Source organism: Ascaphus truei, chromosome 2 (genome assembly GCF_040206685.1).
Source record: "Ascaphus truei isolate aAscTru1 chromosome 2, aAscTru1.hap1, whole genome shotgun sequence".
NCBI lineage: Eukaryota > Metazoa > Chordata > Amphibia > Anura > Ascaphidae > Ascaphus > Ascaphus truei.
Window position 1 is genome coordinate 469,757,805 of NC_134484.1, and position 21,606 is coordinate 469,779,410.

Genomic DNA, 21,606 nt, shown 5'->3' on the forward strand with positions numbered 1-21,606 from the left:
TATTAACCCTTTACTGTACTGCTCTTTTTAGCAAGCATGTTTCTTAGGAAGTGTAACTATACATAAACAGCTCTATGACAAATACATATATAGTGACCGTGAAACTATCAACGTAACAAATGTGTGATTATCGGCTAGTTTGGTCGTGTTGCTTCATTTTCTGCTTCTGTTTGATCTCATTATCTGCGCGTCACGTAACTCCCACCTAACTGTTCTTATTGACACTCCCCACATGGCAAGCTAATGCACAGCAGGAAAACGTGGAGCGAAGGCCTTGATGCATTGACACAGACACAACATTTTAATGACACAATTTGCATAAATTTCACTCAAAATTACCCGCAGTACCTGTCACAGTAGCAAGACCGACTGACATTTCTTCGCATGACATTTCTTTGTGAGAGTTACAAACCCTCCTTTACCCACAGTAGTTTGGTGCAAACCCTCACAGCCTTTATTTAGTGGGAGGACTTGCAGACTTACAGTAAAAGCAAGAAAGAAAGCCCTACTCCCCCAACAAGCGCGAACCTGTGACCGTGCTGGAGAGGGCTCCTCCGGCTGTCCTGAACTTTCCTCTGTCCATGTTTGCTGAAGACTAGATGTATACAAGCTGCTTCAGGACTACAGCAGAGGGAAAGAAAAAATAAATAAGAAGCACGGTATACACATTTTGTGCAGAGACATATAAGCACATAGAGGGGAATATGTATAAAAACGGTATAATTTGCCCTCAAACAGAGCAAAACATTACACCTGTGACATATAGTATGTATGAAGCATCTTTATAGTTCTTATATTTGGTGCAGACGACAGGAACAGGTTACACCCCCTCACACCTGGCGGATTTATTTCACTCTAAGAGAAAGGAAAACTGCATTAGATACGGGCACACACTCCTATACAGCTCAGTCAGAGAATAATGATCCGTGCTCGTGCTTCCTATAGATCTTGTAGTTGATCAGCTCCCCCCTCTTGCAGCTCGTGCACGTGGAGATATTCCGCTCCTCCACTAGTGTCCACCGCAGATAAACTCCACAGGTGAACCAGTCATAGGAGAAAAAAAGCACAAAGCGCCCCAAGGGTAAATGATCTGCATAATATACAGAACAGATGAATGTAAGTAGTAACTTACATATGCAGTGTCCGTAGTCCAGTGGGTTTCTTACAAGCGTATGTCCATGCTGTCCCCGCCGGATAAATGTACAGCTTGGAGACGGTACTGTGCTTGAAGCGTTTGGTCCCGCGCGCTGGGATCAGCTAATTTTCTCAGCGTTACTAAGCCACTTCCGGGCTCGTGAAATATTGCACTGGCTTTTTAACCACAACTTCTGTAATCACTTTACAAGGCGTTCACTGGAGCAAAGCAGCATGATACGTTAACACAGGGGGAGCTATGTATAGAGACTTGTGCACTGAACACAAATCAGCGCAGGTCCCCTCCTGCAGTGAGCTGCTTCCCTCCTGCAGTGAGCTGATTCCCTCCCTGCACCCGCACGCACCTGAGATAGAAATATATAACAATACATTTGTTAAGATAAGTCTGAAAATGTTCTAGTAAATCTAAAATACAAAAACAGAACTTGCACTGACCCTGTATAAATAATGGTAACTTATTTATTTATTTATAAAATGTGTTACCAGGAAGTGATACATTGAGAGTTACCTCTCGTTTTCACGTATGTCCTGGGAGCCAATGGGCGCCCCCGCTTCTTCCTCCCCCCACAGCACCCCCCACACCTCCTCCCCACTCCCACAGCTCCACCTCTTCTCCTACACCCCACTCCCACAACAGCCCCCACTCCCACAGCCCACGTTTCAGGGCTTCCTTGACCTTCCTTCAGGCTTAGCTAAACATAGCCATGCATGAGAGTTGCATGCCCTAAACGGTGATTCATGTAATCACCTCTAAAGGTTCCCAGCACCTGTAGAATACATCTTATCCGATTCTTGTCAACAGCACTTCCTCCCCCTCAGGGCATTGTTTCCTGTATTCGTAACACATTATTGCACATATTGCATGTGTTCCACAGTAACCAGCACGAAGATGTAATTTCCTGTCCATTGAATGCATAGTGTTTATCAAGCGTTCCAACACCCTGGTACATTAACAAAAGAGGCAACACAATTTTGAACACACTAGTTATATATATATATATATATTTACATCAAATCGTCTAGTTAGGCAGAGGCAAACTTTATGGGAGCAATCAGTAAGTCCTGAAAATCTCATTCTGGGGGGGCCTTCACCTGCCATACCCTCTAACAGAGAACCAGGGTCTACTGGATCAGGGACCTCAGATACCAAGGGTACATCCTGGACACACTCAGACTTTCTTTCCCACAGTTCCCAAAACCACGGGAAATCCTGACCCACTAATACCTCGTACATTAAATTCGGCACTACCCCGACCTGATGATGTACTGGGCCGATGGAGGTTTTCTATGTACACTCGTGCAGCCGGGTAAGTGCGATCATCCCCATGGATGCAGGTAACCTGTAAGGAGATCCCTGGCAGAAACCCAGACTTAACTAGATGTGCAGCGACCAATGTAACTGTACTGCCAGTATCAAGCATTGCATTTACAAGTACCCCATCTACTTTGAGTTCACACATCCTATTCTTCTCTAAATGTCCCTTCTCTATAGCAGTTTGCTTAACCGCAGGAACCCCACCCGAAAAATAACCCACAAAAATGTCACATTACATTCGGTCAGAGTTCAAACTGCCGCCACATGTCCAAGTTCATGGCATTTGTAACATTCAATGTACTTCCCAGAACTGAGTCGGGGGTTTGTCTCCAGTTTACTGGAAAGAATGGGACTGGAGTCCCTCCTATGGGCCGTGGGACTTCCAACTCCTTTATGTGAGTCTATGAGTCCCTGTGGCCCATTAGGCCGTGGAACAGTCTTACCGGACCTCCTGACGTGTGGGGATCGGTGACTGGGAAACTCGTCGGGACTTGGATTCCGGGCTATCTCCTCAGCAGCAAAGTGGCGTTCCACTAAAGCGACCAACTGCTTTGCGTTTTGGGGGTCATTCTGGCTTACCCACTTCTGGACGGTGCGAGGAAGACCCTGCAGGAACCGGTCTATGATCCTTTCGACGATGGCAGCGGTTGTACATTCGTCAGGCTGGAGCCATTTCCGTGCAGAGTGGATGAGGTCATAGAGTTGGGAGCGTGGAGCCTTTTCTGCATCGTAACGCCAGGAGTGGTACCGCTGGGCCCGAACCGCGACAGTGACACCTAGTCGTGCCATAATCTCAACCTTCAGGGTTTCATAGTTTTTCGCTTGCTCTGGCTCCAAGTCATAATAGGCCTTTTGCGAGTCACCCACCAGGAAGGGAGCAATCATTCCAGCCCACTGCTCAGCTGGCCACTCTTCGCGTACTGCGGTGCGCTTGAAAATTGACAGGTACGCCTCAACGTCATCGTCCATCATCATTTTCTAAATGAGGTGCGGATTTTACCTGACGAATGACCTGTGGTCCCCCGCTAATCTGGGCAGTAATTCTCTCTTCCAACACTCGGAGCTCCTGGTGTAGGCGAAGGTGCGCCTCCTGTTGCTCTTCTTTTAGGGTCTGATGTAGGGATAGCGCCATCTGCTGTATCAACAATGCCGTAGTTTCAGTTTGTGCCTTTGTATTCTCATCATGGGATTTTGACAATTGTTGCATTAAAGTAGCAGCATACTGTTTGTGCTTCGCTGTAGAATAGCTGTATTCTCTGCTTGAGCATGCTGTACCGTGGTGAGAAATTCCTCCATAGTTTCCATTACTCAGTGCCTTGTGGACTGCCCGCATTAAAACTCCACCAATTGTGACGTCTCAGTCCCAGTGTAGGATCTTGTGTCCAGATCAAATGCAGGAAAACTTAGCGTTTGTGCACAGGAGGGTTTATTTACAAGGTTCAAGTCAGAAACAGTAGAACGAGCGTTACACTATATATATATATAACTGGGGGGGGAGAAACAGGACCCCTATATGAGAGCACTCAGCAAGGTGATACCTAAAGAGACACTTAGATCCTAGTATACAGATGGGTTTGTGATGCAGAGTCAGAGTCGTGAAGCCGGGTCAGGGTAGGAGAGTGTGGGTAGATCGAAGTGCTTGCCGTAGTCAGGGGTTGGAGAGAGTAGAGTGGTCGAGATCCGTGGCCGTGGTCGAGGAGAGAGAGAGAGAGAGTCCAGTAGCGAGCCGAGGTCCAGGAGGTACGAGAAGGGATAAGTCCGGGTGCGAGAAGGTAGAGGTCCGAGCACGAGCTGGGGTCACAACGAAGAGAGCAAGACAGGCAACGGGACAGCAACGAGCAGCTTGTAGCAAGCACGGTACATAAACAGTAGTTTATGCTCAGCAATGTAGCAGAGGGCTGACCGGGTATTTAAAGGGCAGGCAGCCAATGGGAGGAAGGCACACAGCTGCAGAGTAAGGAATGTGGAGCAGCCCACAGCTGCAAGTAGGGTTGCCGGGTGTCCGGTATTGAACTGGACTGTCCTGTATTTGGATACTCTGTCCAGTAAAAAATGAGAGGTACTGTAATACTGGACATGTACAGTGGCGGCAGAGTTTATTCTAACTCGGCCGCCACCGCAATGTGCGGGCAGACGCGACTTACTTTTTTTTCCCCCGGCGTGCCGCGTGTCAGCCGGGCGCCGGTCACGTACGCCAGGCATCCCGAGGACGCGAGGCATTCCCGAAGACGCCAGGCATTCCCGAAGGAGGCTGCAGGTAAGGGGGGTATTTTATTTTTGGGAGCGTGGAGTGGGCCGGAACAGCCGGGGGGTCGCGAGGGGAAGGGGGAGGGGAAGATGCGGCTAGGATGGGCTGGCGCACGGCCACGTTCGGCGCCAGCCCGTAATGACGCGCGGGGCAAGACGGGCAAATGTTAGAATAGGATGTGCCGCAGCAGTATGTGTCCGGTATTTTCCTCCCTGGACATAGTGACCTGACGCAACTTTCACCATTGAGTCCAGTATTTTTGGAGAAGCCCCCTGGCAACCCCAGCTGCAAGGTAAGGAGCACTCAGACATAGACTGTCCACTGATAGGCAGAGGTGAGGTGCACAGCAGGTGAGGAATAAATAAGAGAATTAACCTCTTGTTTGCTTGTGTCTGCACGGCATTTGCGCGTAGCCAGCGTGTGCCGTAGGTTGCCCGTGTCGTCACGGGGGCAGGGTCTGGGGACGGTTCTTGCTATGTTCCCATTCCTGGCAGCGCGGGCGGCGACCGTGACGCCTGCAATGCTGTCCCCCGCGGTTGCGTCATGGGAGTGAGGACCCAAAATCTCCCTATCAGGGATCTGCTTGTTAGAAGCGCGGCATGTGCTCACAGATGGAGGTCAGCACGCCTCTATGATGGCGGCGCGTGACGTGTCCGGGGGGCGAGGCCCAGCCCCGATCCTGACACTGCATTATTAACTAGCTCCCTGTATATGATGTAGCTGGGTCCCCATACCTCCAATGGGGCTGCGGCTAAGTTCGGGAGACCGCAGGAGCTGCGGGCAGGCAAGGGGGAGGCGAACAGGTTGCCGGAGCTCCGCAGTGGGACGCCGATAGGGTGCCACCATTTTGTATGGGCGTGCATGCGCAATGGGGAAGCAAGCGCCGGCGGCCATGTTGGTACACCTCGCACCAGCGCAGAGCACCAGATAGCAGCGGCCATTACAGAATGGCTCTGCAATGGGAACTTCATGTCCCATGAGCCTCTGGGAGATAGGTCACATGCAGGCAGAGAGCCAATAGGGCTGGAGGATTCCCCTACACAGCATTAGATACATTTGGCGCGTCCAGACCTCACGCTTCAGTCAGAAGGGGAGCAGGAAGATAGAAGGTAGTGTCCAGGGAGCGGTGCTTCTCTGGACTAGGCCTAGTTTTCCCCCTTAGGCCCCGAGACCCAATCAGTTTGTGGGTTCTTCAGGGACAAGCCCGTAGGTAGGGACCTTTCCCCATTTAGAGCTATAATGTCAGGGACACAGAAGAGACGCCGCGCAGTTCTTGCGGCCTGTGGTTTGGGACCAGACCACCACTACAAATAAGAGACTATTAAAGGTGGGACACTCCAGCAGGAGTCCACCCCACGCAGAGGCAGACGCCTTCACTGATGACGACAATGTTGGATCAGACGGGTCCTTTCATCATTTGGCAGTACCCGGGTGCTGGAGCGCCCGGCAGGTATCCATATCTACAAGTGCACCAACAGCCACACACACTCTGTGGGTAGCGCAACCGCACACTTTGGGGTTGGGATCAGCTCTGTAGACAACGGGAGGTTAGGTGCCCAGGGCACCTCAGTACTTTAAGGGAGCATCACCCGGGTGTGTATAAGATGGTGGTTGGACAGTGTGGGTACTGTGTGGTTAAGGCCGTGCGTGGCCTGTACAGTACTGTGGGGTATAATTGTAATATAAGTTTGCCGGTTCAGTAAATACTCGTTTACCATACATGTGTGTATTATTATTGTCTTGGGAGGGGCCATCTTTTTGTATTGGGATCCTTCTCAGGTGGAGGCGCTGTCACCAAATAGTATTAGGTACACCCGAGGCTCCCTGCAGCAGAGGATCAGGCCTCCTGTGAGCCAATTGGGTAACCCACCACCCATAGTCGCCCTAGACACGGGGGAAAGGGGGCTACATAACATTACCACGTGCTCCGGCACAGAGAGAGGAAATAATATGGCAGGAAGTGTAAGGGAACATTCTTATTGTCCTCAGTTTGCAGCCTGGATCTTTCTATCTGTAAATCACTGTGAGATCTGATGTGTACCAGGCTCAGGGAATCTCTGAGACAAAAAAAAAACTACATTTCCCATGAGGCCTTTTGGTTTTGTGGTGTGATGGGAGGAAGTGATCATGCGACTTCCTGTTACTCTCTAGCCAGTAGCCGGCCACATTGTAACAGGCACAGAAGGATTTCCACGTGAGTCTGAAGCAGGAAGTGAAGTAATCAGGATACAGGAGGTAAGTAATGTATAAATAAGTCATTTCTACAGGAGGCTGGGATTCCCTTTAAATTGTGTGCCTGTGTGTGCCTGTGTGTGCCTGTGTGTGCCTGTGTGCGCCTGTGTGTGTTGATATCATGTACAGATAGAATAATGATGAGGAGGAAGTGATGATAATTGTAGTACAGTTTGTACAATGCAGGGAAACCCAGCGGGCTGGTTATGGATCCCACTCACGTGCCAATAAAATGTGAAAAATTAGCAAAGGGGTGAATATTTCTGCACACACCACTGTATGTGTTTGTATATCTCTCTGCATATTTGTATGTGTTGATAAACATATGGTGTATGTATCTATGCTTATTCATAGACCTAAGTACATCATCTGATCCTCAGCCAATATGGACAGAGGAAAGTTCTCCCCCAGGACAGGCAGAGGAGCCCTCTCCAGTATGATCATAGATTTGCGCTTGTTGAGTAAGTAGAGAAGATATTTTGCTTGTTTTAAAGCAGCAGTCGAAGCTGCCGTTTTTTTTTTAACATTTAATTTTTTCCCCTTCAAAGCTGCAGTTAAAGCAATGTCTTACATGTGTGTTTTTTCAATAAATCAGTTCTGCACTATGAGAAAATACGTGTAGCATTTAAAAAATTTTTTTAAATACATTTTCTATATATTCTAATGTAACAGGCATTTTTGTTCCTATAGCAACCATATACAAAGTCACATCCCCTTCCCCTTCTGAAACAGCATCGCCTTTTTGAGCCCTGCCCTCTCTAGCAGTGAACCAATTGAATCTAGTGCCTGCCAGGTCACATGATCTTCCTCAAAGAACTTTGTCTGTCGGTGCAGCAGATGAGAACCCAAGATGCATTTAGTGACCCCCAGACCAATTTCGATTGCAGGAGAACGGATCGATCAGCAACTTAGCTAATCACTAGTCAATGTGTAGATTGTAGTGATGCACATATTGAATAGAAAAATTATTTAAAAAAAAAAAGAAAATAACAGCTTGACCTGCAGCTTTAATATGTGCATCAATACAATCCACACAATAAGTAATTCGCTAAGTTGCCGATCGATCCATTCTCCTGTCACTAGATACAATTGGTGCACTGCTAGAGAGAGGGCAGAGTTCAAAAAAGGGGTGTGCCAGAGCATGTTTCAGAAGAGAAAGGGGATGTGACTTTGTAAATGGTTGCTATAGAAACAAAAAATGCTTGTTACATTATAATACATTCAAAATGTAATTCACAGTTGTTTTAAAAAAATGAAAATGCTACAAGTATTTTCTCACAGTACTGAACTGATTGATAAAAAGAACACGTAGGATATTGCTTGGTCTGCAGCTTTACAACCTACAGGTCTTGTCCCATAGATACATATCGTCTGCACCCGAAAATATAGGGACAGTGGGTTACAACCACAATAACCTATCATTTTAAGTAAGGGAAGCAAACGGAGGAACCTGTTATCTAGCATTACACACATTGACATCGTCAGAGAGAGGTGGATACTCTGAGATCTTCTTCTGTAAGAATTCCCTTTCCGTTACATTATTATATTGTAATTGGGTTTGAATCCGGTGTGTAAAAACAGGAGGCCACACATGATACAACAAAAGACGGGGTAGCCCCATGCTACATCCAATTGACAAGCCACGTATGGTAATAAGTATAAAGTGTAAATACTTCAATAATAATATTATTTTCTTGGTTATTTAGTTAAACTCTTTGGCCAAAGCGTCATAAGCCTGCATACCACGTCAAGGCATAACCACATTTTGCAGGTCCTACCCTACACTGTGAACCCTTCCCTTCACCTCTGTATGAGGGGAAAGAACCACAGTAGAGCCTGTTTTTGCAGCAAAGTGAAAAGACCTCCCAAATTAACGATTCTTTTCTGATACGGATTATATCGCGCACATGATCTTATTTTAGTGGTGAATTGGTAATCTCTGTAGGTCTTCTTGCATAGGATAATGTTCCAATCTTCTGTAGATCTCATTACAAGGGAAGTATTTTAAGTAAAAAGGGGTGCATAATTCAGCACTGCGCAAACTTTTTCAGCTGCGGCCCGCTTCCTGGGAGCCGCAACGTTCGTGCCCCCCGAAGGCACGGCTTAAAATGACATTGCGGGTCACGTGACCCCCGCCGCAGCATTTTACGACGCGTCGCTGAAGACCCCGCTGCCAGTAGGTAAGTGAGGTTACAGAGGCCTCACGCCTCCCCCGGCATTAAATTTAATGCCTGGGGAAAGTGCGCAAGGCCTCTGTAACAGCCTGCGCCCCCCCCCCCTGCATATTCTCCCGCCCCCCAATTTGCGCACCTCTGGGCTAACTTATTCTAACAAGCAGGATCTATGGATAGACGGGGAGGCCACATGGCTGTCTTCAGTTGTCTGGGGAAAGGCCAGCGAAAGACAGTTGCTATTGACACCTGATTATATTCTGAGGTAATAAAAACTGATAATATAAATGTATTCCCTTGTAAGGCGGATGGGCAGTTCCTTACCAGGTATGACATCAGTTTTAAGCTGTAGGACACACATGTAGATGCCTTATCTGCTAATAGAATTAGTAGAAGGAAGGTCTGACTAAGGGATATACTCTGGTTAAATACTGATATATGGAGCTAGGAGATAGGAAATGTGATTAGACCAAGAAGGAGAAAGATGGGTTAACATTGGGAACGCAGATATACCACCAATATCAGACAGAGGGTTTACAACGAAGAGCAGCATAATTATACAACCATCTTTGAAGATATTATAACTTATTTGATGTCACCGTCATTTTTTGTATGTGAGTATTTATCATCAGAATAAACGTGTCTTTTTATGTGCTAAAACCAGAATGCGGAGGCCTGTTATGCAGGAGTGATTATAAAAGAGACCTTAGGACATTTTACATCTTCCAGCTAGTGCAGACCACCAGAGGCTGTTTAAATGCTGTGTCCTACTGATCAGTTTGCAAGAAATATCCATCTCAATGAGCAACAAGAAGCAGCACGTCCTTCTACTGAAGCTGTGAGGCTGTATATCAGACTGCTGCAGGTCAGGGAGGGTTTGTAGACTGGCACATGGGAAGGTCCTGTGAAGACGTGTCACATTGTATGGGTAAGGCCTCGGACATGTTGCCTGCTTGCTTGCGGAAGCGTGCTGACGGGCGCTCCCGCTCAGCACTGAGCCCCTACAGCCGCAATTAGAGCGGCTTTAGTAGGGGCTCACCTGCGCTTCCGCGCGCTTGCGGAAGCGCAGGTCTTAGGGGAATTTAAAATTCCCCCGCTTGCCGGCGAGACAGGCCGGTCACGTGAGCGGTTCGTCCAATGAGGGCGAACCAGCTCCGTGACGTCACTGGCCCGCCCTCGGCCAGTGACGCGCCCGCCCCTGGACCGCCCCCTGACGGCCTGCTGAGAGCGCTGTCGGTAAGCAACCGCAAGGCCAGGGAAAGCACCCGCTTTCCCTGAGCCTCAGCGCGCCTCAGCACGCCAGCGGTAAGCGTGTCCGAGACCTAATGCAGGCCGGTAATGTATCAAGGGAAATTTTCAGCAGAATGTAGGCAAATTTGTGTCATTTTCATCTTGCATCCATATATCAAGGTCTCTGCTCCAAGTTTTCCACCATGTGCATCATCTTGTGATATGAGGAGGGTCAATAGGAGAAGTTAGGGAGACACAGATTGTAAGGAGAAGATGCAAAAGGATCATACACAAGTGCCAGCACTAACCAACAAGATACACTATACAGGCAGTCCTCGGTTATCCGACACAATGCGTTACTCAAAATGGCGTTGGATAGCGAAACGTCTTAAAGCAAAACACGTTTTCCCATAGGAACACTGTTTAAATGAAAGGTTCCGTTCCTGAAGGCATTTTTAATGCTAAAATACACAAACTATTTTATGCCGGCAATAAGATACGCAGCACGCACATAAATTATATAGTGTATATACTGTATTTTATATATATAATATAACATAAAATATAATATATTATATAGTATAATATTATATAATATATATATTATATACATATAAACAACTTTGCAAAGCGTTGTAAGAGCGTTGGATAAGCCGTTTTGGCGTTGTAAAAATGAACATAGGTATTAGTTGTAAAGCGTAGCGTTGTAAAATGAGGACTGCCTGTATATCTTTCTCGCGAAAAAATATGTACACACACACTGACATTTTTTACATTGACAAGGGACAAAACCTTTAGAAACCAGAGAGTCCTACAGCCCCTAGAGCCCTCCCTGATTGTCTAGATCCTTCCAATAGATGTCGAAAATAATAGTCCTCCGTGGTGCTGGTCTCCGATGAAAAAGTGCACAAAAGACAAAAATAAAATAGTGTCAAATACGTCACAGTATTAATGGATGTGTATATCCTCAAAGTGATTCCCATCACCGATCTTGATCTTATTAAAATTCAATGTGATTAATTTAGTGAACATACACTTTATACACCAAAAAATGATGTGGCCGTGAACTATAAATTGTCAAAAAATGCTAAAGAATAATACATATATTGAAAATGGTGGTGAACTATTAGTACAGATTGTTAGAATATAAATACTGCCCTTTAAGCTTCTCCGGGGTGGTAGGACTAGAAAAAGAGAGATCTGCCCTAGTCACGTACATCCATATGTGACTAGGGCAGTCCTGTCTTTTTCTATTGCAACTCGCCACCATGGGGAGGCTTAAAGGGCAGCATTTACAGCAAGGCCCCGCTTCCCAGGCTCTGCTTTTCGGCGGTGCGGCGATACTGAGAAGGGGGGCCGCCATGTCCGCGCATGCGCAGAACGGGCCGGTCCGGGTTCGCGCATGCGCAGAACGGGCCGGTCCGGGTTCGCGCATGCGCAGAACGGGCCGGTCCGGGTTTGCGCATGCGCAGAACGGGCCGGTCCGGGCTCGCGCATGCACAGAACGGGCCGGTCCGGGTTCGCGCATGCGCAGAGCGGGCCGGTCCGGGTTCGCGCATGCGCAGAGCGGGCCGGTCCGGGTTCGCGCATGCGCAGAGCGGGCCGGTCCGGGTTCGCGCATGCGCAGAACGGGCCGGTCCGGGCTCGCGCATGCGCAGAACGGGCCGGTCCGGGTTCGCGCATGCGCAGAGCGGGCCGGTCCGGGTTCGCGCATGCGCAGAACGGGCCGGTCCGGGCTCGCGCATGCGCAGAACGGGCCGGTCCGGGTTCGCGCATGCGCAGAGCGGGCCGGTCTGGGTTCGCGCGTGAGCAGAATGTAGGGTTTTGTCGATATTGCGCATGCGTAGAACGGCACATTGCCGGTCTGCGCACGTGCACATAATGAAAATCGAGAACGGAACCCGCCGCATGACTGGCGCCCTGCTGTATATTCAAACGATATGTAGTAATAGTTCACCACCATTTACAATATACTCAATATGTTTATTATTCTTTAGCATTTTGTGATACTTTGTAGTTCACTGTCACATCAGTTTGTGGTGTATAAGGTGTATGTTTACTAAATGAATCGCAATGATTTTCAATAATATTGGGGTTGGGAATCACTTTGAGGATATATACAACCATTAATACTGTCAGGTATTTGACACTATTTTTTGTCTCTTGTGCACTTTTTCGTCTGAGACCAGCGCCAAGGAGGACTGTTGTTTTCTACAGATTGTAAGGCGATGTATCAAACGCAATTAGAAAATGGAGCAATGCATCAAAACACATTTAAATTGGCACATTAGTTACATAAATACATGAATGAGTATTCTGCTGTTTATTTTGCCTGAGCAGGTATTATCATGTGTTTCACATCTGTTTATGTATAGTGACACTTTTTAAGAAAGATGTGTTGCTTTTCCTTATGGCAGGTTACCCAGTGGTTATATTGGAGAGATTGCAGAGTAACCCAGGGAAGAAAGACCTGAGTAATGGGGATTTACAGGGCACAAGAGGAGGAAAAACCATCCAACTTCAAATCAGTAAGTGACCAACAATGCTCTATATGCAACAATGAAAATTTACTCTATGTTAGCATGAGGCTGTAATACAGTCCTGGTTTTCCAAGCCTTTATTTTACATAGGAATGGGGAGTAAAAATGCATTGGGGTTAGGGCTAAAAAAAAACAAAAACGGATCGAAACCGCTTGATGTGAGGACAAGTACCTGTAGTCAGGTTGGTAATACTGTTTATAACAAGAATTGTGTACAGATATATAGAGAGGCAGAACTAGGGCTGGGCAGCTTCCACAGGTACTAGGCGATGGGGGCGCAGAACTCCATGTATTGTAGAGGTTTTGGGGCATATTCTTAAAGCGTTGAGATTGCAATTCTGTGCAATCTGACCCAGAAGCCCCATTCATTTCAATGTCGCTACCGGGTCAGATCGCATGGAACAGCGATCTCGGAGCTTTGAGATTATTCCCTTGAATTTTAACCATCGGTTGGGGGAGGGGATGGTGCAGTTGGTGGAACTTGCGACTGACGTAAAAATAGCTACTTCCGTCTCTGGATATGTAGATAAAAAAAAAAAGAGAGATGAGCCCCTGTGGATACTCTCGGACACCAGCGAGGGACAAAGAACCCCACGTGGCCCTTCTTCCTTCCCACTGTAATAAGTATGAAAACCCATAAACTCACCACTCAAAGAAATAATAAAACCGGATAAAACTCATAACTAAACCCAGTGTACAAGAACTGGCCAAAAGTGGCCAAATAGAAAAAGGCCATCACCCGAAGGTACCAATGATACCTTGCAGAGCAGCTCCAAATCTTGTGGAAGATAAGTCTTCAGATAACGAGCAAGTATTCATTATCTGTAATATTATATACTCTGAAGCTGGCAGTGTTCCTAGTCTAAACCAAAGCGGGGGGGGGGGGGTGTTTGTGTGTCCTCTAATATCCAGATGTACATGTATGAGAGAACATGGGGTATGTTCCCAGCACATAAAGAGAATAAGATTGCAATAAAATATTTAAAAAAATAAAGTTTTTACTTATATATTGAAAGTTACATGGAGCAAACATCCACACATGTCCAAGATACCGATATAGGCTAAATAACAAGTCAGAAATATACAATGCTATCTCACAAAATACATTAACATACGAGGGGGGAAAAAATGCACTAGGGAAGGGAGTCACGGTAAGGGGAGACAAGGGGAAAGGAGGGGGATAAAATGTGAATAATGGGGGGGGGGGGGCAAAGTTTCAGCACAAACAGGTGCTCCCTAACACTATAAACTCAATATCAATAGATATACAGAAAAGAGGAAGAGGAATGCTTATTAATCGGTATCCCTCAGTGGGGTACCACCTACAATTGCAGCAGACACTGCCTCAATAGAAAACAGACTGTCTCGCATAATGCAGCAGATATTCTCTAAATACTGATGAGACAAACTCAGAATGAATCAACTAATGTTAATGCACTAATGTCATAGAGAACCAATACAATAATGGGTTATTCCAGATACTATGGCAAATCCTTATAGCTTGTAAGGAACCAGTCTCAAAATATCTCTCAAAATAGCAGAAGATCAAACCAACTGTATAGATAGACTGCCAACTGGATAATCCGACTGCAGGACCCCAGACGGCCCCACGACACTCTTATCTGGTCTTCGCTTGCCGTGCGAGGGGGGAGGGGTTATTGCGTGGTGGAAGCGGACCCGGCAGTTTGAGCGATTTCCCGTGATGGGGCACTCGTGGGCCCTGTATCTCCTCTGCGTTCCGACGGCGCCCGCTCTCCCTTTGGTCCCTTCTATTTGGCAAGCGGAAGGGGAAAGGCGCATGGCAGAAAACTCCAGTGGGCCACCCAGGCAAGCCCCCTCTCCTCCACTATTTATGCCACATCCGTTCTCCCCCTTTTCTACTCCGCATGCGGGGGTAGGGGGAATGGTGTTTGGCGGCATAAAAGTAGAGCGTACCACCCTGGTTGGCAAACAAGATGCTGCTTTCCTTCCTGCGGCCTCCAGCGAACCCCCAACCACCCCCCTACCTCGCTCCAGCAGCAGGATGGATGGGACAGGGGACGGCCATGGCAGGGGTCTGGCGTGGGAAGGAAGAAGGGCCACGTGGGGTTCTTTGTCCCTCGCTGGTGTTTGAGAGTATCCACAGGGGGTCATCCATCCAGGACAAATGACTTTTTGGCCTCCCGACTCCCCTCAGCCCCTCCCCCTGCCAGGCGCAGGTTTTCACGCCACGGAAAAGGTTCTTTGTAAATCCTGGCCCGTTGTAAGCCCCGCCCCTCGCATCTGATTAGCTAGGGGCGAAGGTATTACATCACTGACGTAGTGTTCCCTTATCGGCCCCCTTCTCCCAAAGACGAGTACCCTTATTGGTGCAGCTTCGCCCATACGTTTTTTTGGGGGCCAGATTCCTTGAAGGAGCATGCACGACCCTTCACTTCAGACACACTCCAGAAAATGTATTTTGATGCTGTGCGGTCTCCCTAGGAATCGTTGGGTTGTACAGCAAATACCCTTAGCGCTACGCCCAGCCCAGGGATACTTCTGTACCCACAAACTGTTATTGAAATTCTGTAAGTTATATGAGCTCCTACTATCGGCAGTGGCTTCCTCGTATATCTGTATTATTGTCACAATGTTTTCTTTATATAAAGCTGTGGATTGGTCGGGTCATTTCCAGCATCATTGTGACAGCCATATGGGCTGAATAATATTTTCATAACAATAATGTACCCTGAATAAACCCAGGTTGTAACATAATCTGACGTATGTATTATATTTAATCTAACGAGCTAAAGCTATTAATCAAGCTCCAATGAGGGTGCTATGTAATTAAACTGATGCGAAGAAAGTCATTCCAAACACAAGTTTTATTTGAATATCAATTCATTAAAGTAAGTGAACTTTGCTATTATTTTGCTCCATTTGCTCCAGCTTTCCATTTGGAAGAAATTGAGAAGCAAATATGATAATTGTCAATTGATCAATTTTGTTTCAATCCGTTACATTCAGCAATTTTGTATTTGAAATAGGATAATATTTTCTGCCTTTATATTTTATTAGAGGACTGGCCCAATAAGGAGCAGGAGTGGACCCGTGATGCTGCTGGATACTGTTTAATTCCATACGGATCTGAAATCACCAAAACTAACAAGAACTCGAGAGGTAAAAAAAAAACAATTGTAGAGGAAGCCTTGGTGTTCAATAAATTTAGCAAAATCATTACAATTGCGATCACACTTTTCCTTATTCCCCACTCTCCACTCTGTCTCCTGTCTCCTCGCCCCATTTTCCTATCTTCCTGTATTTGTTGAGATTGTTGATGACTTGGCAAAATCTTTTCGAATATTTTAATATATATATACTATAATTCTAAATTGGATTATGTTTTCCGTTTGTTTGTATGTCAGAAGCATCGAAATCTCACAAATGGCACCATGTAGCACCACGAAACTTTCACTGTACATTCTGCGGCGGATTTGTAGGTCAACGCAACTATTTTGAGCTTCCAATGTCATTCACCTCCCAAATTATGGACATTCTAAGTTTCACTCGGCTGGACAGCAGTAAAAGCAGGGGGCGTGGCTACTAAGGGAGTGGGCGTGTCCTTGTCTGGATGGGGCTGTGTGTGTGTGTCGGTGATTCTCAGCCAGGGCTCCGCGGAGCAGTCCCAGGGGTTCCGCCTGGCCGCCCGCACACACTGCTGCCCATGGTTCTCCCCTCTCTGCTCTCCTCCTCCTTACCTCCCCTCTCCTAGGAGCGCGTTGCGGTCCTCGCTGCCTCAAGCTTCCTGCTGCCTGAGGTCTGTGAACTACGAGGGGGAGGGGGGTGAGGGGGATCTGTGGTATCGGCAGTACAGGCTGCTGCTGATTCTTCTGTAATCTTTGCATGTGAGCTACGGGAGGGGAGGGGGGAGAGGCTGCTTCTGCTTTTTCTGCTTCTTCTGTAAAGGTGTGTGTGTTTGACAGTGTGACAATGTGTGTGACGTGTGTGTGTGTGACGTGTGTGTGTGTGACGTGTGTGTGTGACGTGTGTGTGTGTGTGACGTGTGTGTGTGATGTGTGTGTGTGTGACGTGTGTGTGACGTGTGTGTGTGTGTGACGTGTGTGTGTGTGTGACGTGTGTGACGTGTGTGTGTGTGTGTGTGTGTGTGAGGTGTGTGTGTGTGTGAGATGTGTGACGTGTCTGTGTGTGTGACGTGTGTGTCTGTGTGTGTGACGTGTGTCTGTGTGTGTGACGTGTGTCTGTGTGTGTGACGTGTGTCTGTGTGTGTGACGTGTGTCTGTGTGTGTGACGTGTTTGTCGTGTGTGTGTGACGTCTGTGTGACGTCTGTGTGACGTCTGTGTGACGTCTGTGTGACAGATACAGAGTGTGTGAGGGGGAGAGGGAGAGAAGGGGGACAGAGAAGGAGGGGGAGAGAGAGGAGGAGGAGGGAGAGGAGAGGAGGGAGAGAGACATTGATTCGTAGGGGGGTTGATGTTTAAAACAAAATCATTACAAAATATATACACATTCTTTATTCAAAAGTATGAGTTAGTTATTATTTATTACCCCAACTGCTTTACACGTCTATTTTGTGATTTACCCCTGTCGAAAATGTGTAATCCAGATAGGGGTTCCCCGAAATTTTACGAAATACTTAAAGGGTTTCTCCAAACAGAAAAGGTTGGGAATCACTGGTGTGTGTGATGTGCCAGCGGGGGGAAGAGGGGGAGATGTGCCAGATAGCGGGGGGAGATGTACCAGCAGGCAGGGGGCGGGGGGAGAGATGTACCAACAGGGGGGGGGGGGGGAGAGATGTGCCGGCAGCAAGGGGACATGCCACAGCAGCGCGGAGAGATGTGACGGGGGGGGGGGGGAGGGGACACATGTGCCGCCAGCGGGGGGGGGAGGGGGGTGGGACATGTTCCGGCAGCGGGGGGAGACACACATATACACACAGAGAGACAAATCTCACCCCGCACTACATCCAGCAGTGGGGGATGGGGGTGCCCGGGGAGATGTGCCGGCAGCAGGGTGGAAGGGGGGAGGGGAGGGGACATGTATTCAATATTACATTCCCCAGGCGAAGCCGGGCAAAAAAGCTAGTATATATATATATATATATATATATATATATATATATATATTTCCAATAAAGAATATCACTTGTGAGCACATTCACATGTCTTGGTGTTCCCACTACAGCAAGGATTCTGGGAAATGACATGCAAATGAGCACACAATGTGTCACCTTTTGCCTGGAATATCCATTCACATGGAGCCCATTTAATCTGATGCATCGCCGTTCACACAGCTTTTTAGCACAGCATGGGACTAGCATGTACTTGCTTTGCTAGTCCCGTGCTGTGCTTAAAAGTTGTGTGAAAGGCGATGCATCAGATTAAATGGGCTCCATGTGAATGGATATTCCAGGCAAAAGGTGACACATTGTGTGCTCATTTGCATGTCATTTCCCAGAATCCCTTGCTGCAGTGGAAGTGCTGGGTGATAATGGTGAAAGACAGGTCTGCAACCCAGCCTAAGACATGCAAATCAGCACACAGTAATATTTCCATTTGCTATATGCTTTACTGTGGAGGGTTTTTGTCACTTTTTTTACCCACCGTGTGTGTGTGTGTGTGTGTGTGTGTGTGTGTGTGTGTGTGTGTGTGTGTGTGTGTGTGTGTGTGTGTGTCATTTTGACAACATTATATAGACTCAAATATTATTTTGTTATTTTTCGTAACAATTTATCCCGCATTAACGCATGTTGTAACAATCTGAAGGATGTATTATTTTTTACATAAGCTGAAGCTATTCATCAATTCATGTATGTGTACTTTGTTTTTATTGTGCTCCGTTTGCATTGGTTTTTAATTTGGTGGTAATTGATCAGTCTGTATCTTTCTGTAATTTCCCCATTTTGCTAGGTCTGAGGTGGCACAAATCAACTTTAGCGATTTGTAGTCAAATTTAGGAATGCTAATGGATGAAATAGGAACTCTTAGATGTTCTACAAAGTGTGCATATCCTAAATTAGAACCATTAGTATGTTCTGCTTAACCTTTGGCTAAATCCGTTGCATTCAGTTATTTTGCCTAAAATAGAATAATTTTTCTTGTTTCAAATTAATAATGTTTTCTGTCTTTTTTATTTTGTTAGCGACCAGGCCCAATAAGTGGAGCCGTGATGCTGCTGGATACTGTTTAATTCCATATGGATCAGAAATCACAAAAGCTAACAAGAGCTCGAGAGATAAAAGAGAGTCTAGAGAGAGCCTTGGTTTTCAGCAAAACACTAGCCAAATGGAATCACTTTTGCTGAGGTCACTTGAATATGGCACAAAATCCAACGAAAAAAGACAACTTCTAGTGCATCAGAAATCTGACACCGACGAGAGGTCTTCTGCTCATACTGAGTCTGGGAAGCACCCAACGCCAAGGAGAACTTTAAAGACCCAGGTAAGGGCACGTGAGGAACAAAAGTTGCACCTTTGTACAGAGAAAAAACAAATAATTTCCAGTATTCCTTTAAAAAATTGCATCAGGTCTCATAGAAAGAAAAAGCTGCATGTCGGAATGAAGATCACTAAAGGTTTTCTACAAGATGGAAATCCACCGACCCATCAGAAAACTCAGTCCAAGAAGAACCTGATAAAAGGTGCAAAACAGAATGTGTTTCTAAAAACCCACAGGATTGTGAAGCCTTTTATCTGTACAAAGTGTGAGAGACGATTTTGCAGCAATGAAAACCTTCTCAAACACCAGCAAACTCACACTGGCAGGCCTTTTGTCTGTACTAATTGTGGAAAATGTTTCTCAAATAAGATGATTCTCCTTGTACACCAATGGATTCACACTGGAGGAAAACCTTTTGGATGCACTAAATTCCTTGCAGAAGATGAACCTTCTGGAACACCAACAAATCCACATAAAAGATAAGACTTTTGTTTGTACTGAGGCAACTGAGGAAACTGTGGCAAATGTTTCCACCTGAAGGAGAATTTTTGCAAACACCAGCATGTCCACACTGGTGTGAAGCCTTATATCGGTGCTGGCTGTGGGAAAAGTTTCTCCTACAGTGGAAACTTCTATGAACATTGTCGTCGCCACCACACTGGGAAGAAGTCTTGTGTCTGTAAAGAGTGTGGCAAAAGCTTCTCGATGAATTATGAACTCCATAGACACCTACGGATCCACACTGGAGAGAACCCTTTTGTTTGTACTGAGTGTGGGAGATAATTCCGTCACAGGGGGAACCTTCAAACACACCAATTGTCTCACACAGGGGAGAAACCTTTTACCTGTACAGAGTCTGGAAAATGTTTCCAGCTAAAGGTTCAGCTCGCAACACATCAGCGAGTACACACTGGGCTTAAGCCTTTTGCTTGTACTGATTGTGGGAGCCGGTTCAGTCACAAGCACAGTCTCCCACTAATGCAATCTATGACAGAATAGAATGCAGAGGGCCGTGTATACCATTCACTAATAGTGAAGTGAAATGAGAATATATAGACACTACTTACATGGCCATGTGTAATTACAGGCACATAGAAAGTTCTGTCAGATGAAGCCTTCTGTTCTGGTATGATGAGCTGCTTTGGGGACTATCCGTGGACCATGTTGTCCCAGTAGTAGAGTAACTGAGTAACGTCGCTCACACGCAGCTCCCCCAGAGTCAGATAGGATATATGAAACGTGTTTCAGATACGCAGTAAAACATTTATTAAAAAATGAAAGCACACTCACATGTATAAAAGTCTGTGTCAGCAACACCAAGAATCCGCATGTACTCCCGCAGTATAAAGTCTCTACTACCGCGTCCGGTGCAGAGAGAGTGCGCAGTTTGAAACACGAGTAACACCGGGTATCTACGGATGCCTCCTCAGGACAATCCAAAACTTTTTTGAGCAACGCGTTTCGCCGTCTTCGCGGCTTCGTCAGTCTCGATGAAAGTGTCTGGACAATGTAAGGACTGTGGGAAATGCTTTGGGACTAATAGTCCTCTTCAGAGACATCAGTGTATACACTGGAGCGTAGTATTGTATATGCTGCTATTGCTCTCCTCTCCCTCTACTCCATTCCCTCTAATCGCCTCAAACCTCTTACTTCCGCTGTAATCCCAACACTCTCCGCTCTGGTACATTTCGGACCTCCTTCAAGCACACAACAGTTATAACTTTACCAAATAGCAATCCATTTGTAAAGGAGGAAATGTCTAAGCACACGTACAGTATAGACAGAATAAAAGGGCATACAAGTAGTCTCGTGGAATGTAAAGTGGCTAAATACCCCCATGAAACGGAAAAAATATATATATTGCAGTATCTGAAAAAACTGAAATCTGGTATTGCTTACGTCCAGGAAACACATCTGGACTCAGAGTCTTAAATTACAAAGAGGCTGGGTCCAACATAGTATTATTTAAGACAAATTAAAGGATTTGAAGATCTAAAAGTGGGCATCACTGAATTAAAATGAGATGACACCCCGATCTTAATCTCCCAATTTAGTAAAATGATAAAGGTGTGTGGAAGAAACAAAACCCCACTCTCATTCTTTAGGATAACAGGCTATCGGAGACTATTATTATATACTGTGTAGCTACAGCAAGAGGACGTATGCATAGACCGCCAAAGAATCTGACTAACGTAGGCACTAAATCAAAATTCTTAACGGTCTGTCTGTCATACCAAAGGAAAGGAGGCGTGCATGCATACATTCTCAGTGTCTCACAACACTGGGCGTATCTCTGCC

General features: G+C 46.4%; 1 protein-coding gene across 1 annotated transcript; it reads left to right on the forward strand.

Annotated features, from left to right (window-relative positions):
- Positions 1–6,814: 6,814 nt before the first annotated feature.
- LOC142488373 (uncharacterized) lies at positions 6,815–20,593 on the forward strand. Its single transcript, XM_075588838.1, has 5 exons — positions 6,815–6,953; positions 7,305–7,411; positions 12,769–12,879; positions 15,931–16,032; positions 19,013–20,593. The coding sequence occupies exons 2-5, from the start codon at positions 7,336–7,338 to the stop codon at positions 19,789–19,791; spliced, it is 1,068 nt and encodes a 355-aa protein (XP_075444953.1). The 5' UTR covers positions 6,815–6,953; positions 7,305–7,335; the 3' UTR covers positions 19,792–20,593.
- Positions 20,594–21,606: the final 1,013 nt, after the last annotated feature.